The sequence below is a fragment of the Myxocyprinus asiaticus genome, chromosome 20 (genome assembly GCF_019703515.2).
Source record: "Myxocyprinus asiaticus isolate MX2 ecotype Aquarium Trade chromosome 20, UBuf_Myxa_2, whole genome shotgun sequence".
Taxonomy (NCBI): Eukaryota; Metazoa; Chordata; class Actinopteri; order Cypriniformes; family Catostomidae; genus Myxocyprinus; species Myxocyprinus asiaticus.
This window is the reverse complement of record NC_059363.1, coordinates 17,559,902-17,572,978: the sequence shown is the minus strand read 5'-3', so window position 1 is coordinate 17,572,978 and position 13,077 is coordinate 17,559,902. Positions and strand designations below refer to the sequence as shown.

Here is a 13,077-nt window from a genome sequence, read left to right as displayed (position 1 = left end):
TACCTAGCTAATGGTGCGATGGTGTACAGCTGCTAGTCTTCCCGCTAGAACTACGCTGTGCTTACATTTCTAGATGTGCTAAAAAAAAAAAACTCAGTACAGTAAAAGCTATGACACAAAACACCTGTTCACCTAGCTTCTATCTGTAGCACCCATAGAGGCAATCTATTAACCACAGTTTACTTGTCAGAGATTATATCTTCAAGTAAAAGGACAGCACTAAATTATTAATTTGCTTAGTAAAATAAAGTTTAGAAAATTGGTGTTAATATTGTTTATATGAAGCAACCACTTTATAAAAACAATAAAGCACTTGAGGCTGTGGTATGCTGTCAGTATAGTCATGTATGAAGAAGTAGTAACTTATTGCCCTTTAGCTGTGTGGCCAACCATGCCTTATTGCTTAAAATGAGAGTTCACCCAAAAATAAAAATTCTCTCATCATTTACTCACCCTCATTTTCTTTCTTCTGCTGAACACAAACAAAGATTTGTAGAAGAACATCTCAGATCTGTAGGTCCATACAATGCAAGTGAATGGTGGCCAGAACTTTGAAGGTAAAAAAAAACCTATAAAGGCAACATAAAAGTAATCCATAAGACTCCAGTGGTTAAATCCATGTCTTCAGAAGTGATATGATAGGTGTGGGTGAGAAGAGATGAATATTTAAGTCCTTTATTTATTTATTTATTTTACAATAAATTCCACTTTCACATTCTTCTTCGTTTGTTTTTGCCGATTCGCTTTCTTCATGCATATCGCCACCTACAGGGCAGGGAGGAGAATTTATAGTAAAAATGGACTTAAATACTGATCTATTTCTCACCCACACCTATCATATCGCTTCAGAAGACATGGATTAAACCACTGGAGTTGTATAGATTACTTTTATGCTGACTTTGTGTCCTTTTTGGAGCTTCAATGTTCTGGTCACCATCCACTTGCATTGTATAGACCTACAGAGCTGAGATATTCTTCTAAAAATCTTCTGTGTTAAGCAGAAGAAAGTAAGTCATACACATCTGAGATGGCATGAGGGTGAGTTAATGATGAGAGAATTATCATTTTAGGTGAACTATCCCTTTAAATATAGTATATTATTTTCTTATCTCTTGAGTAGGTAAATATGGAAAAGATGGCACTGAGTGCTGCTCTCAGTCTCAAACCAAATGTGGGCGTGTACTTTCAGGAATGCAAATCATGCAAATAAGACGGGGGAAATTTACAAATAACATTTCAAAAGCCCTTGATTACATCGTAAATTCACCAGATAGGCAAAAAAAAAAAAAAAAGAAAAAAAAAGAAAAAAAAACGAATGACCTGGAAGATGTTGCATAAAGCATGATGGGGCAGAAGGAAATCCTCATTGTGATGTGATCCCTGCTCAACCAGTAGGAAGGAACACTGTAATGTCTCTTCACCACACACCTGGGTTGGTTTGAAGGGAAATGGGTTCAGTTCTGCGTAGGAGAATAAAGAGTCTTTCTGCAGATTTGAGGTGTCATAGTGTGCATATCAGCATTACTGATGGGTAATGACAATAACACATTCAAAACACATTTCATCATTATGAGAATGTTGAGATATTCCATAACGATCTAATGTGCATTGTAATATAAAGAAAAGCTTTAAAGTAAATGTATCAATAGTTTTTAATTAGAATTGTATTCAGTTTATATACTCCACATATGTACGTCCTCTTTTTCCCGGACATGTCCTCTTTTTCGGACCTTAAAAAAGCGTCCGGCCGGGATTCCTAAATTTGCGAAAATGTCCGGGATTCGACTTCAGTTGCATTATGATGTGCATCTGGTCTAATACTTCATTGTGTGCGTCTCGTTTGAAAGGCTGCGTGCTATATAGGACGCGTCCTTTCAAGGCTGCAGTATATCGAGCGTCCTCCTTTAAACAAATCTCGTTTAAACTAGACGGCCTTCGTAGGACAAACGGAAACGGAACGTAACATGGTTACTATGACAGCACGCCACTCTTTAACAAGCGCGAGCGCTTCGAGTGAGAAGGAAACACATTCCCTTTAGAAGGGAATGTATGAGGTACATTTTAGCATAGTTATAATGATGTAGACAGAAAAGAAAATAGATTTTACAGGTGTAGTTTTAGTCTGCACCCATCTACTTTGGTACTTCAACTTGGGAATTACCATTCCTTGTGTTTGAACGTCATATTTACGGGCAAATTGGCGTAATTTTTTTAGACATTTCTGTTGAAGCAAAGAATTGTGGGTTGTAAGCAGTGTTTTTTTGTTTGTTTTTTTATTGCAGAATTTATAAACAAACATGCAACATATAACACACAACTTCAGTATAAAGATATATAGAAAACAGTCAGAGGAAACAGCTCTTAATAACATGGATAAAAAAAATTAAAAAAATAACCCAGTGATGAGACATTATCCTACCAGGGGAGGATTTAGTCTAAGTTCAGTTATTTACTATAGTCGGGAAGTGTTTTAGGATGTCGTACAATTTTTGTTCTTTTGGACCTTTTAGAGTTTTTAGAAATTTCATATACAATTTAAATTCGTTTAAAAAAATACACAAATTTGGGGGATGATTTTATAATTCTACACTTGTGGATAAAGTTTTTTGCTAGGCACATAATTGTATTACAACAGAGTTCATTGTCTTTGCTTTGCAATATCAAGCCAAATGTTACGTGGTTGTAAGCAGTGTTGCCAACTAGTTTCAATGGAAAGTAGCTAAAGCCTGCTCGAAAGTCGCTAAATGACGGCATACGCTAATTAGCATATTTGGGACGTCATCGCGTCTCATTTGAATTTTGCATAGTGTCCGCCCTTTACATGTGTTTGCTTCTCTGTGCAAACTGTAATACCCTATCAATTCCCTATATATATCAATCACTCAGTAAGTTAGAAGCGACAGAAACTTATTTTTCCTCTCACAAAGCGCTCAGCCATAAACTAATATGTGCATGTTTTCGTACAGATTCGTGATTGGTCCTTGACCACGCTGTTTGCACATGCGCAGCTCATTCACATCTATGTGAGCTGCAGTGCGGTCAACTGATTGTGCTGCTCCGTCTTCTCGTCTACTCACCTCTCTCTCTGTCAGTCTCACTGAACAGAGTAGACGCAGAGAGAGGTGTGCCTCCGAGTCCGGGCAGGAAAGCAAGACCACGCGCTCGCGGGGCAGTACTGGCGACTTTCTTCTACAGAAAGTACCTAAGGTTTGTCTAAAAAGTCGCTAGATTTTTTTAACAAAAGTCGCTAAACAGGTCTGAAAAGTCGCTAAGTTGGCAACACTGGAGTGCCTACGAAGGATACACCTCATGCATCCTCCGAATTCCCGTGAAAGAAGACTGCATAGTGTCCTACTCGTTTTTCTGAAACGAGACATCCTCGATGACGTATACGGCCGACAAATGTGATTTTCGGAGGACGCAGCCTTCCAAATGAGACACAGCTATTGTATGTCCGCATATTTGCATTGCTTTAACCCCTCTTTATAAGTCCCGCCTTCTCGCACACCAATTGGTAAATTATAAGAGGCTTGCTGCAACTATTGGCTAAATTCCTGCCTGTCAACCCGCGAAGCGCTGTTGTGTTCGGCATCAAACAGCTTGACCGTAGCAGCAAATGACAGCTGAGTGGAAACAATGTCCAAACCAAAGTGCAAATTTACAGAAGATTTGCACAAAAAATTCCCATGCTTTCATCCAGGTCAAGATCCGTGGGAAACAGAATGACATGTAAAGCTGGCACTTATGTGTCTGTTGCTAATAAAGGTGCAAGTGATTTAGAAGCACACATTAGCTCTGCAAAGCATAAAGGGTCAGCAAAAGGTGAAAGTTCATCAGGTAAATTAACAGACTACTTTTTGCGACCAGGTAAAATTATCACATTGCTTCATTTTCCATGGCCATTCAAAATAATAGTAATAGTTAATGAAGGTACACTCATGGCATCAAATATTTTGAGTACATGGAGATTCAAAAGAATGTTGGACATTTTTATATATATATATATATATATATATATATATATATTATGCTAATAGAGTGTCTTTTTCACTGTATTAAAGTATGCATTCATAGTAACACTGTTTTGAACCCTCTTATTCCACCCCACCCCAATTACACCATAATTTTGAGATTTAAAGTCAATTATAAGATAGGAAGTCATAATTATGATACTAATCTAATAATTTTGACTTTTTATTCATAATCATGTCTTTTATTCTCATATTTGTGACTCTCATTTTACTTTGTATCTCAATGATTTACAACATTTTGACTTAAATAAAAATGATCACTATTTATCTCATGAGATACTATTCCAGAATACAATAAAAAAATGTTACTTTGACATTTAGTCTCAAAATAATGACTTTGAATCTAATAATTATGATTTTATTTTATAAATTTGATAAAGTATCTCATAATTACACCGATCAGCCACAACATTTAAAGCACCTGCCTAATATTGTGTAGGTCCCCCTCGTGCCGCCAAAACAGCGCCAACCCGTATCTCAGAATAGCATTCTGAGATGTTGTTGTTCTCACCACAATTGTACAGTGGTAGACTTTGTCTGTTCGAACCAGTCTGGCCATTTACTGTTGACCTCTCTTCAACAAGGCGTTTCCGTCTACAGAACTGTAATTCACTGGATGTTTTTTGTTATTGGCACCATTCAGAGTAAATTCTAGAAATCCCAGGAGATCAGCAGTTACAGAAATACTCAAACCAGCCCATCTGGCACCAACAATTATGCCACGGTCCAAATCACTGAGTACATATTTTCCCCATTCTGATGGTTGATGTGAACATTTTTTTATATTAACATTGATGTAGACTTGATGTTTTTTTATAATCCTAGCCCACACTCCCTCCTCCAATACCAAGTTTAAATCTTTGGTTGATGTGAACATTAACTGAAGCTCCTGACCCGTATCTGCATGGTTTTATGCACTGCAGCTACATGATTGGCTGATTAGATAATCGCATGGATGATTGTTTGGTGCCAGATGGGCTGGTTTGAGTATTTCTGTAACTGCTGATCTCCTGGGATTTTCACACACACAACAGTCTCTAGAATTTACTCAGAATGGTGCCAAAAACAATAAACATCCAGTGAGCGGCAGTTCTGTGTATAGAAACGCCTTGTTGATGAGAGAGGTCAACAGAGAATGGACAGACTGGTTCGAACTGACAAAGTCTATGGTAACTCAGCTAACCGCTCTGTACAATTGTGGTCAGAAGAATATCATCTCAGAATGCTATTCTGAGATGGGGGTTGGCACGGTTTTGGCGGCACAAGGGGGACCTCCACAAAATTAGGCAGGTGGTTTTAATGTTGTGGCTGATCGGTATACAATTTACCAAAAAAAAAATTATTTCATGTGGCGGAAACGGGCTTCCATACACAAGTACTTCTGCAATGGATAAAAGTTAGAGACAGCTTTTATTTAACAAAGTTTCTGTACATGAAACACACCACACATCTAAACATGAGCAAACTCCATTTTACAAATGTAATCAGGTAACCTAGTTTACAAATCTTTTAATGTCCATTTTCCTTTACATTTTTGACATTCCTCCATTTCCATTGATTCTTTGTTGAAATGTTCATAAACAGACAGGTGTGACGGTGAGGTCTCCCATTCTCTACTTCTTTGCCACTGCAGTCAGCTGGTCCCTGATGCGACCCAAACCGTCTATCATGGTGTCCAACGTCTCTCTGCTCAGCTCCACTGTAACCATGGACTCACTTGGACTGCCATTAATGCACGGAGAGTCATCGAGCTACAGCAGACACATACGGTGAGAAGTAGTTTATGTCTTTCTATTCTATCACTACATTTAATAGGTAAACTGGACTGCCAATCTATTACATGAGCAATTATGAGGTTTTAATCCAACTTTTTTTACTTAAGGAATAGTTCACCCAAAAATGAAAATTCGCTCATCATTTACTCACCCTCATGCCATTCCAAATGTGTATGAATTTATTTCTTCTGAACAACACAAATGAAGATTTTTAGAAAAATATCTTAGCTCTGTAGGTCCATACGATGCAAGTGATTGGTGACAAAAACTTTGAAGCTCATAAAGCACATAAAGGCATCAAAAAATTAATCCATACGGCAGTGGTTTAATTAATGTCTTCTTAAGCAATTTAGTCAATTTTGGGTGAGAACAGACCAAAATGTAACTTTTTTTCACTGTACATCTTGCCTTTGCAGTCTCTAGGCATGATCACGTTTTCAAGCTCGATTACACTTCCTAGTGCTTGACGCATGCAGAGTGCTAGATGGCGCTAGGAAAAGTAATTGATCTTAAAATCATGATTGACAAGGAGACTGCTGATGTCAACATTTATAGTGAAAAAGGAGTTATATTTTGGTCTGCTCACAGCCAAAACTGATTGGATCACATCAGAAGACATGGATTATACTGGATTACTTTTATGCTGCCTTTAATGTGCTTTTTGGAGCTGAATTGTATAGACCTACAAAGCTAAGATATTTTTCTAAAAATCTTAATTTGTGTTGTGAAGAAGAAAAAACCCAAACACATCTGGGATGGCATGAGGGTGAGTTAATGATGAGAGAATTTAAAATTTTGGGTGAACTATTCCTTTAAAGGGGCCATGACATAAGAGGTCATTGTACTATAAAAACATTCTGTAAGTTTCAGAACTGAAAACTTCCTCCTTAATAGAAAAAGAGCATTTATTCAAACCAGGCTGTGGAAATGGGCCGTTTGGAATATGTGGAACTTGTGATGTCACAAGGACCAAATACATCTGCATATGACTACTTTTTCAGCAAGACATCAACGCCTTTTTTTCATCATTACACAATTGGCCCTGAGAGATGGGCCTGTCATGGGAGATTCATCTACACATTTAAGGGGACTTACACAGGACAACTTCACGTGCCTATCTAGATTTAAATATTTTTTAACACTAGATGAACGACTTTGACCTTTATCATGCCGCTTTTAAAAGACGCAATGTCAAGTTTGAACAGCTGCACTATTTCTTGCTGTTTTGAAGGCTTCCGGTACCGTTTTTGCATCCATCTTTGCTATTTTTTATTGTTTTTGTTTGTTTGTTTTTTCAAATTTGGCATGCCCAATTCCCAATGCACTCTAAGTCCTCGTAATCCAGGTGGCGGAGTACGAATCTCAGTTGCCTCCACGTCGGAGACCGTCAATCCACACATCTTATCACGTGGCTTGTTGAGTGCATTACCACGGAGACATAGCGCGTGTGGAGGCTTCACGCTGTTCTCCGCGGCATCCACACACAACTTACCATGTGCCCCACCGAGAGCGAGAACCACGTTATAGCGACCACGAGGAGGTTACCCCATGTGACTCTACCCTCCCTAACAACTGGGCCAATTTGGTTGCTTAGGAAACCTGGCTGGAGTCACTCAGCACACCCCGGATTCGAACTCACGACTCCAGGTGTGGTAGTCAGCGTCAATACTCGCTGAGCTACCCAGGCCCCCTTATTGATATATTCTTTATTTTTTCTCACCAGATGAAGCTGAATATGTAGGCTACATAAACTGTGGAATATGTTGTTAACTGTGTTTTCTCCTGGTATTTCAGACATATATATCTGCTGAAACAGAATTTTAGTTTATGTCTGTGCAGTGTACAAGTATGATATTATTCTGGCAACACGAGGTGTGAAGCAACTGTAAAATGTAAAGCACACATTTTGCTGTGAATATTAAATACAAATACGAATATTAAAAGAAATGAGAATAAATCAATATAGCCCACAAACTGAAAGCACTGTAAATCTCTATCAGAAAGTTTTACGATACACTCTAGGCTTATTTTGTGTTCACATATTTTTGTGGAGGACATAATTAATCAGTTAAATTACATGTGCAGAAATATTGTGGAAGCCTACATTGCAAGATCGAGCCTCTATACAGTATATTTCTAGAAATAAATGTGCATTTTCTTTTTTTCTTTTTGCAATCCTCCGTGTGCAGGATATTCTGAATAGATTTACACTGTATGAAGTATTTAAACCTCTATGGAGCATTTAAAAAAAATTTGGAATAAAGGATTAACCAGATAATTACCTTAATCGGTAATATGTGTATAGGCTAAATGTGATCAACTTACAGTCGAGCTCCGCTATGAAATCATCACTTCTCTGGTCAGGAATTCAACAGTGCTCAGGTTGGTTTATAAATCCTTACATGTGAAATGTGTGAAACATTTGGAGGTAATGTGTTACAGATCAGACATTTCAAACAGACATTTAAAAAAGTGGAAAACGTGTATGATAAAGTTAATACTCTTGAGTCTTGACAAGATGCACACAATTAACGGAGACTGGCTGGGTTTCCCGAAGCACTAAGTAGAATGTTAGCAGCACTTAAGTAGTACTTAATCTCTAAGGTGCGTTTCCCAAAAGCATCGTTATCGGAGTAGTTCGTAAAAACGTCCATAAATTAAAACAAGCTTTGAACCGCTCTTAAGTCCATTAACTTAAACATATATTTCTGGCATCTTTCACAGTTTATCAAAGACAATGGGACATTTAATAAATTGTATTAATATACGTATTTTGATCATTGGAAGGCCACTGTAAACTATTTCAGAGGATAAAAAGTGTTTAAAAACAAAAAACAAAACAAAAAAAAACAATCACTATGAAATCAATAGGCAGTCTCCGCAGTCTGCGCATGCGTCATGATAGGTCTTAATTTACAAGACACATAATACAGTATTATATTATATTAGCCTTCATTGATAAGCATAATTGTAATGGCAATAGAAAGACGACATGCTCTTATTAAACAGATTATTTAAGAAGACATGAGTAATGTGACCATGCAGTTTAAAACGTACATAAATATGCATTAATAAATAATTAAAATATGGTTAACAGAGGAGATTAGAGCGAGAGTGTGCAGTGAGAGATTCCCTCTCTCTCTCTCTCTCTCTTCATCCTCCTCCTCTTCTTTCTTCCTCCAATGTTTGGCTCAAATTGGCTCGCCTATGGTCTTTTTACAAGGCAGAAACAAACTGCATCATGCATAATGGCAGAAGGCTACAAGTACACAGTACTGTCAACTAACCAGATGATCTATTAATATTTAGACAGGTCTATGAGTAGTTCAATACTGATGCCTGTCATTTTAATCCTGTTCTGTGTGCATTTGTTGAGTTTCCAGCCAAAGGAACAAAACTTTAGGCTACGTGAGAGCCCCTTATGATTCACATAGCATACATTCATGTTACATGCATTTATTGCATCACTTTCATTAATCTCTATGATTGAGCATCAATACATCTGAAACTCCGTCTAACTAAAGCCATCATTATTTCTTTAATTAAATTCTGTAATGGTTAGGTAATACATTTTGGCACCTCGACAAGGTTAAAAACAACTTCCATGTTTGTCAGTATTTCCACCTTATTTTCATTTTGAGAAAACAAACACCTGGACATACTGGCCAAAGAGATCAGCACCTTTGGACTGGACAGCTCCCGTAACAAAGTTCTACTTTATAACGAGCGATCTACGTGCTGGATTGGGAAACAGGCATCACTCAATCATAAATAATGAGCAACATTAGTTAAGATGATCCTTAAAGCTTAAGTTGCAAAGTTATCGGGAAACCCAGCCCATGTCTGCAAACAGAGTCGAGAATGCGGCCATCCGACCTGAACTTGAAATCACATCGTGCGCATTTTCATTTATAGGTTTTTACACTGCAGTAATATGGGCTTCACAGACTCATCATTGCTTTGTAATTTTCTATATGTTTATTTAAAATATCGCTTTATACCTGTGCTCGATGGATGATCATTCTTACGAATATTTTTTTCTATTATTTGGATGAATTCGTTATTCGTTTTGAAGTCATTACTCGTGCCTTTCCAAATAAGGTATTTGGCTTTGGGCACATCCCTGTTGTGGAGCTTGCTGTTCATTTTCTTCCGATTGAGTTTCAAATACAGCTGAATTGGAGGGGCTGCACAATGTTAGCCAATATAACAGTAGGCATTTAAGTCTTAAAGCGCTAGAGAGCTAAAAAATGAGCATTTCAGACAGAAGGCCAGAGACAGAGTGGAAAACTATTATTTATATATATATATATATATATATATATATATATATATATATATATATATATATATATATATAAAACTAAATAATGACTGTGAAAATAAAATCACATTATAAGTGGACCTCAGGGAAGATAAAAAAAAAAAAGATATATATATATACATATATATATATATATATATATATATATATATATATATATATATACACACACACACAGGGTTGGGGAGTAACGGAATACATGTAACGGGATTATGTATTTAAAATACAAAATATAAGTAACTGTATTCCACTACAGTTACAATTTAAATCATTGGTATTTAGAATACAGTTACATTCAAAAAGTATTTTGATTACTGAAGAGATTACTTTGCATTTTATTGTCATTTGTTTCATTTAATATTTAGTCCTTTCAGATGGAAAACATTTATACATATAAATGATGTGATCTCAAAGTGCATTTGAATAGCGGTGAAACACTTTCTTATGATGTGTTACATTCATACGAGCAGACAGAGAAGTACGTTTGAAATAAGTTTGGAGCAGAAGAAATAGAAATAAACCTTGTGTAAATTGTCAGCTTTACGCTAAGCTAAAATGCTATTTCTAGCCATTTTACATGCATGTTACCAGGCACGATCATATTTTTTTTATCAAGAAAATTCACGATGGATCATAATTTCTTTTTTTCTAGTAAGACTAGAAAATGATATTTGATATTAGGGCAAACATTAGGGCAAATATCGTATTCTTGATAATCATTTTGTATGTCGTGACCCCTTTAAGGCTTAATACCACACAATTTTAACCACACAGATCAGGAAGACATCCTCTTATATACACACTAAAATGTACAAGTTTATAGATCATGTCTAACCAGATTAAGACTGCATGACTCTTTTATGTGCTTGTGTATGTGTTTTAAAGGGTACCAGTTTTAGACTTTCTAATATAAGTAGAGAAACATACAGGACAGGCCTAAATACAAATTACAGCATTAATTACCACTTCATCTTACTTTCATTTGCAGAAGACATGTTGGCACTGCCATACGACTTAAAGAGTCTGAGGCCGTCTTCATGTCCACTCGCCATTCCATATCCACCAGCTTTGGCAGTGAAACTACGACACGCAAAATCATAATCATGACTTGGCTCACAAGTAGAACAACATGTATGAAAACGGTATTGCTCAAACCACACTCACTTTGACTGGACAAAGCTTCATTTCTCCACGAGAGACTGTAAACAAACAAATAAACAAAAGTTTCACATTGACTGACTATGGGGCAAACAGAACATTTATTGACATGACAGTGGGATGTAAGCCACCTGTTCTCCAAGAGAATTTTGGTGATCAGATTCTTCAGATTTGAGTGGAATGATTCTGGAAAAACAGACAGGATCTGTTCTGGAGAGGATAAATTCTGGAACACGACATGATGCGACAGAGTGTGAAAACCCGTCAGCACCTGTGGATGAATGAAATAAAGGACACATTGACAGCGACAGCATCCGCGTGACTTTGGTATGCTTTATGGTGAACATGAAATCATTTGAACTCGCCTGAATCGCTTCATCTCTGGACACGGAAAGAGCATTGGAAGTGTTTTCCACTAGAGACTGAGACTTGAGCGCTGCGGCTGGGAAACTGTCTGTGCAGATCTGCCGCACTACATCTTTAGATGGAGCCTGAAAGAATAGGTGCAAAATGCAGGTCAACGAACACGGACATACTGCATGTTAAGAAGTAACTGATAATAAATGACTCGCCTTTAACAGCAGCTGCAGAGCACCGAACTGCTCCTCTGTGATAAAAGCCATGTTAAATGTTGAGACTGAGAGACGCTGTCACGTGAATTCATGAAGCAGTGTTCAAGCGTCAAAATAAAAGACCCTCTATAATTGTATAATTATATAAACACTTGTTCGATTCTTATTATTTTAATTACAAAAACGGTAACTTAAAATAATAAAATATTTAAGTAGATTACATTAAGGCTATATTGTCAGTACTAAAAATCAATTCAAATCTTTGCAAGGTTTCATTCAGTTTCAGTTTTAAAATGATCACAGCTTTATTATATTACACAGCATGTCTTTCCATTGCTCTTAAAGGAATATTCCGGGTTCAATACAAGTTAAAGGGATAGTTCATCCAAAAATGTAAATTCTCTCATTATTTACTCACCCTCCTTCCATCCCAGATGTGTATGACTTTTCTTCTGCTGAACACAAATTATGATTTTTAGAAGAATATCTCAGCTCTGTAGGTCCATACAATGCAAGTGAATGGGTGCCAAAATATTAACGCTCCAAAAAGCATATAAAGGCAGCAAAAAAAGTAATCCATACAACTCCAGTGTTTTATTTCATATGCAAGTGATATGATAGGTGTGGGTCAAAAACATATTTAAGTCCTTTTTTGCTTGAAATTCTTCTCCCTGCTCAGTAACAACACTGCATAAGATATTTAGGTTTTTCAGAGAATGTATTTTTAACATGTGTATTTTGTCTTGCTGTACTGGCAGAGTTTTTATAGTCAAAACAAGTGAAAATCTACCAGTGCTGAAGAAGTAATCCAAAGTATTTAGAATACGTTACTGACCTTGATTATCTAATGAAATACATTACAAATGACATTTTACAGCATGTAATCTGTAGTGGAATACATTTCAAAAGTAACCCTCCCAACCCTGGCCACAAGACATAACCAATATGCATGCAAATATGATTTCAGTGTGATAAAATCACTTACAAACCTTTTCTGTGTAAAGTTACAGCCAATTTTACCACTACGTTGCCATTACGATGTAAACAAACCCTGAAACAACTAGCAATTACGATTTAAACAACAGCTCAAATAATACATTAGTTTTAACAGAAGAATGCAAGTTCTTTTATACAAGAAAATTTTACATTTCTGCCTTTAAACTCTCCAAAAATTGGCCACATTTACTTTCATTGTTAGTGCCTCACTGTAACCTCAA

At 36.7% G+C, this 13,077-nt stretch overlaps 1 protein-coding gene across 1 annotated transcript; it reads right to left on the bottom strand.

Annotated features, from left to right (window-relative positions):
- Positions 1 to 5,422: 5,422 nt before the first annotated feature.
- LOC127411537 (COMM domain-containing protein 9-like) lies at positions 5,423 to 11,949 on the bottom strand. Its single transcript, XM_051647199.1, has 6 exons — positions 11,861 to 11,949; positions 11,654 to 11,779; positions 11,420 to 11,559; positions 11,295 to 11,329; positions 11,107 to 11,210; positions 5,423 to 5,782 (listed from the first exon to the last, which is right to left on the bottom strand). The coding sequence occupies exons 1-6, from the start codon at positions 11,909 to 11,911 to the stop codon at positions 5,645 to 5,647; spliced, it is 594 nt and encodes a 197-aa protein (XP_051503159.1). The 5' UTR covers positions 11,912 to 11,949; the 3' UTR covers positions 5,423 to 5,644.
- Positions 11,950 to 13,077: the final 1,128 nt, after the last annotated feature.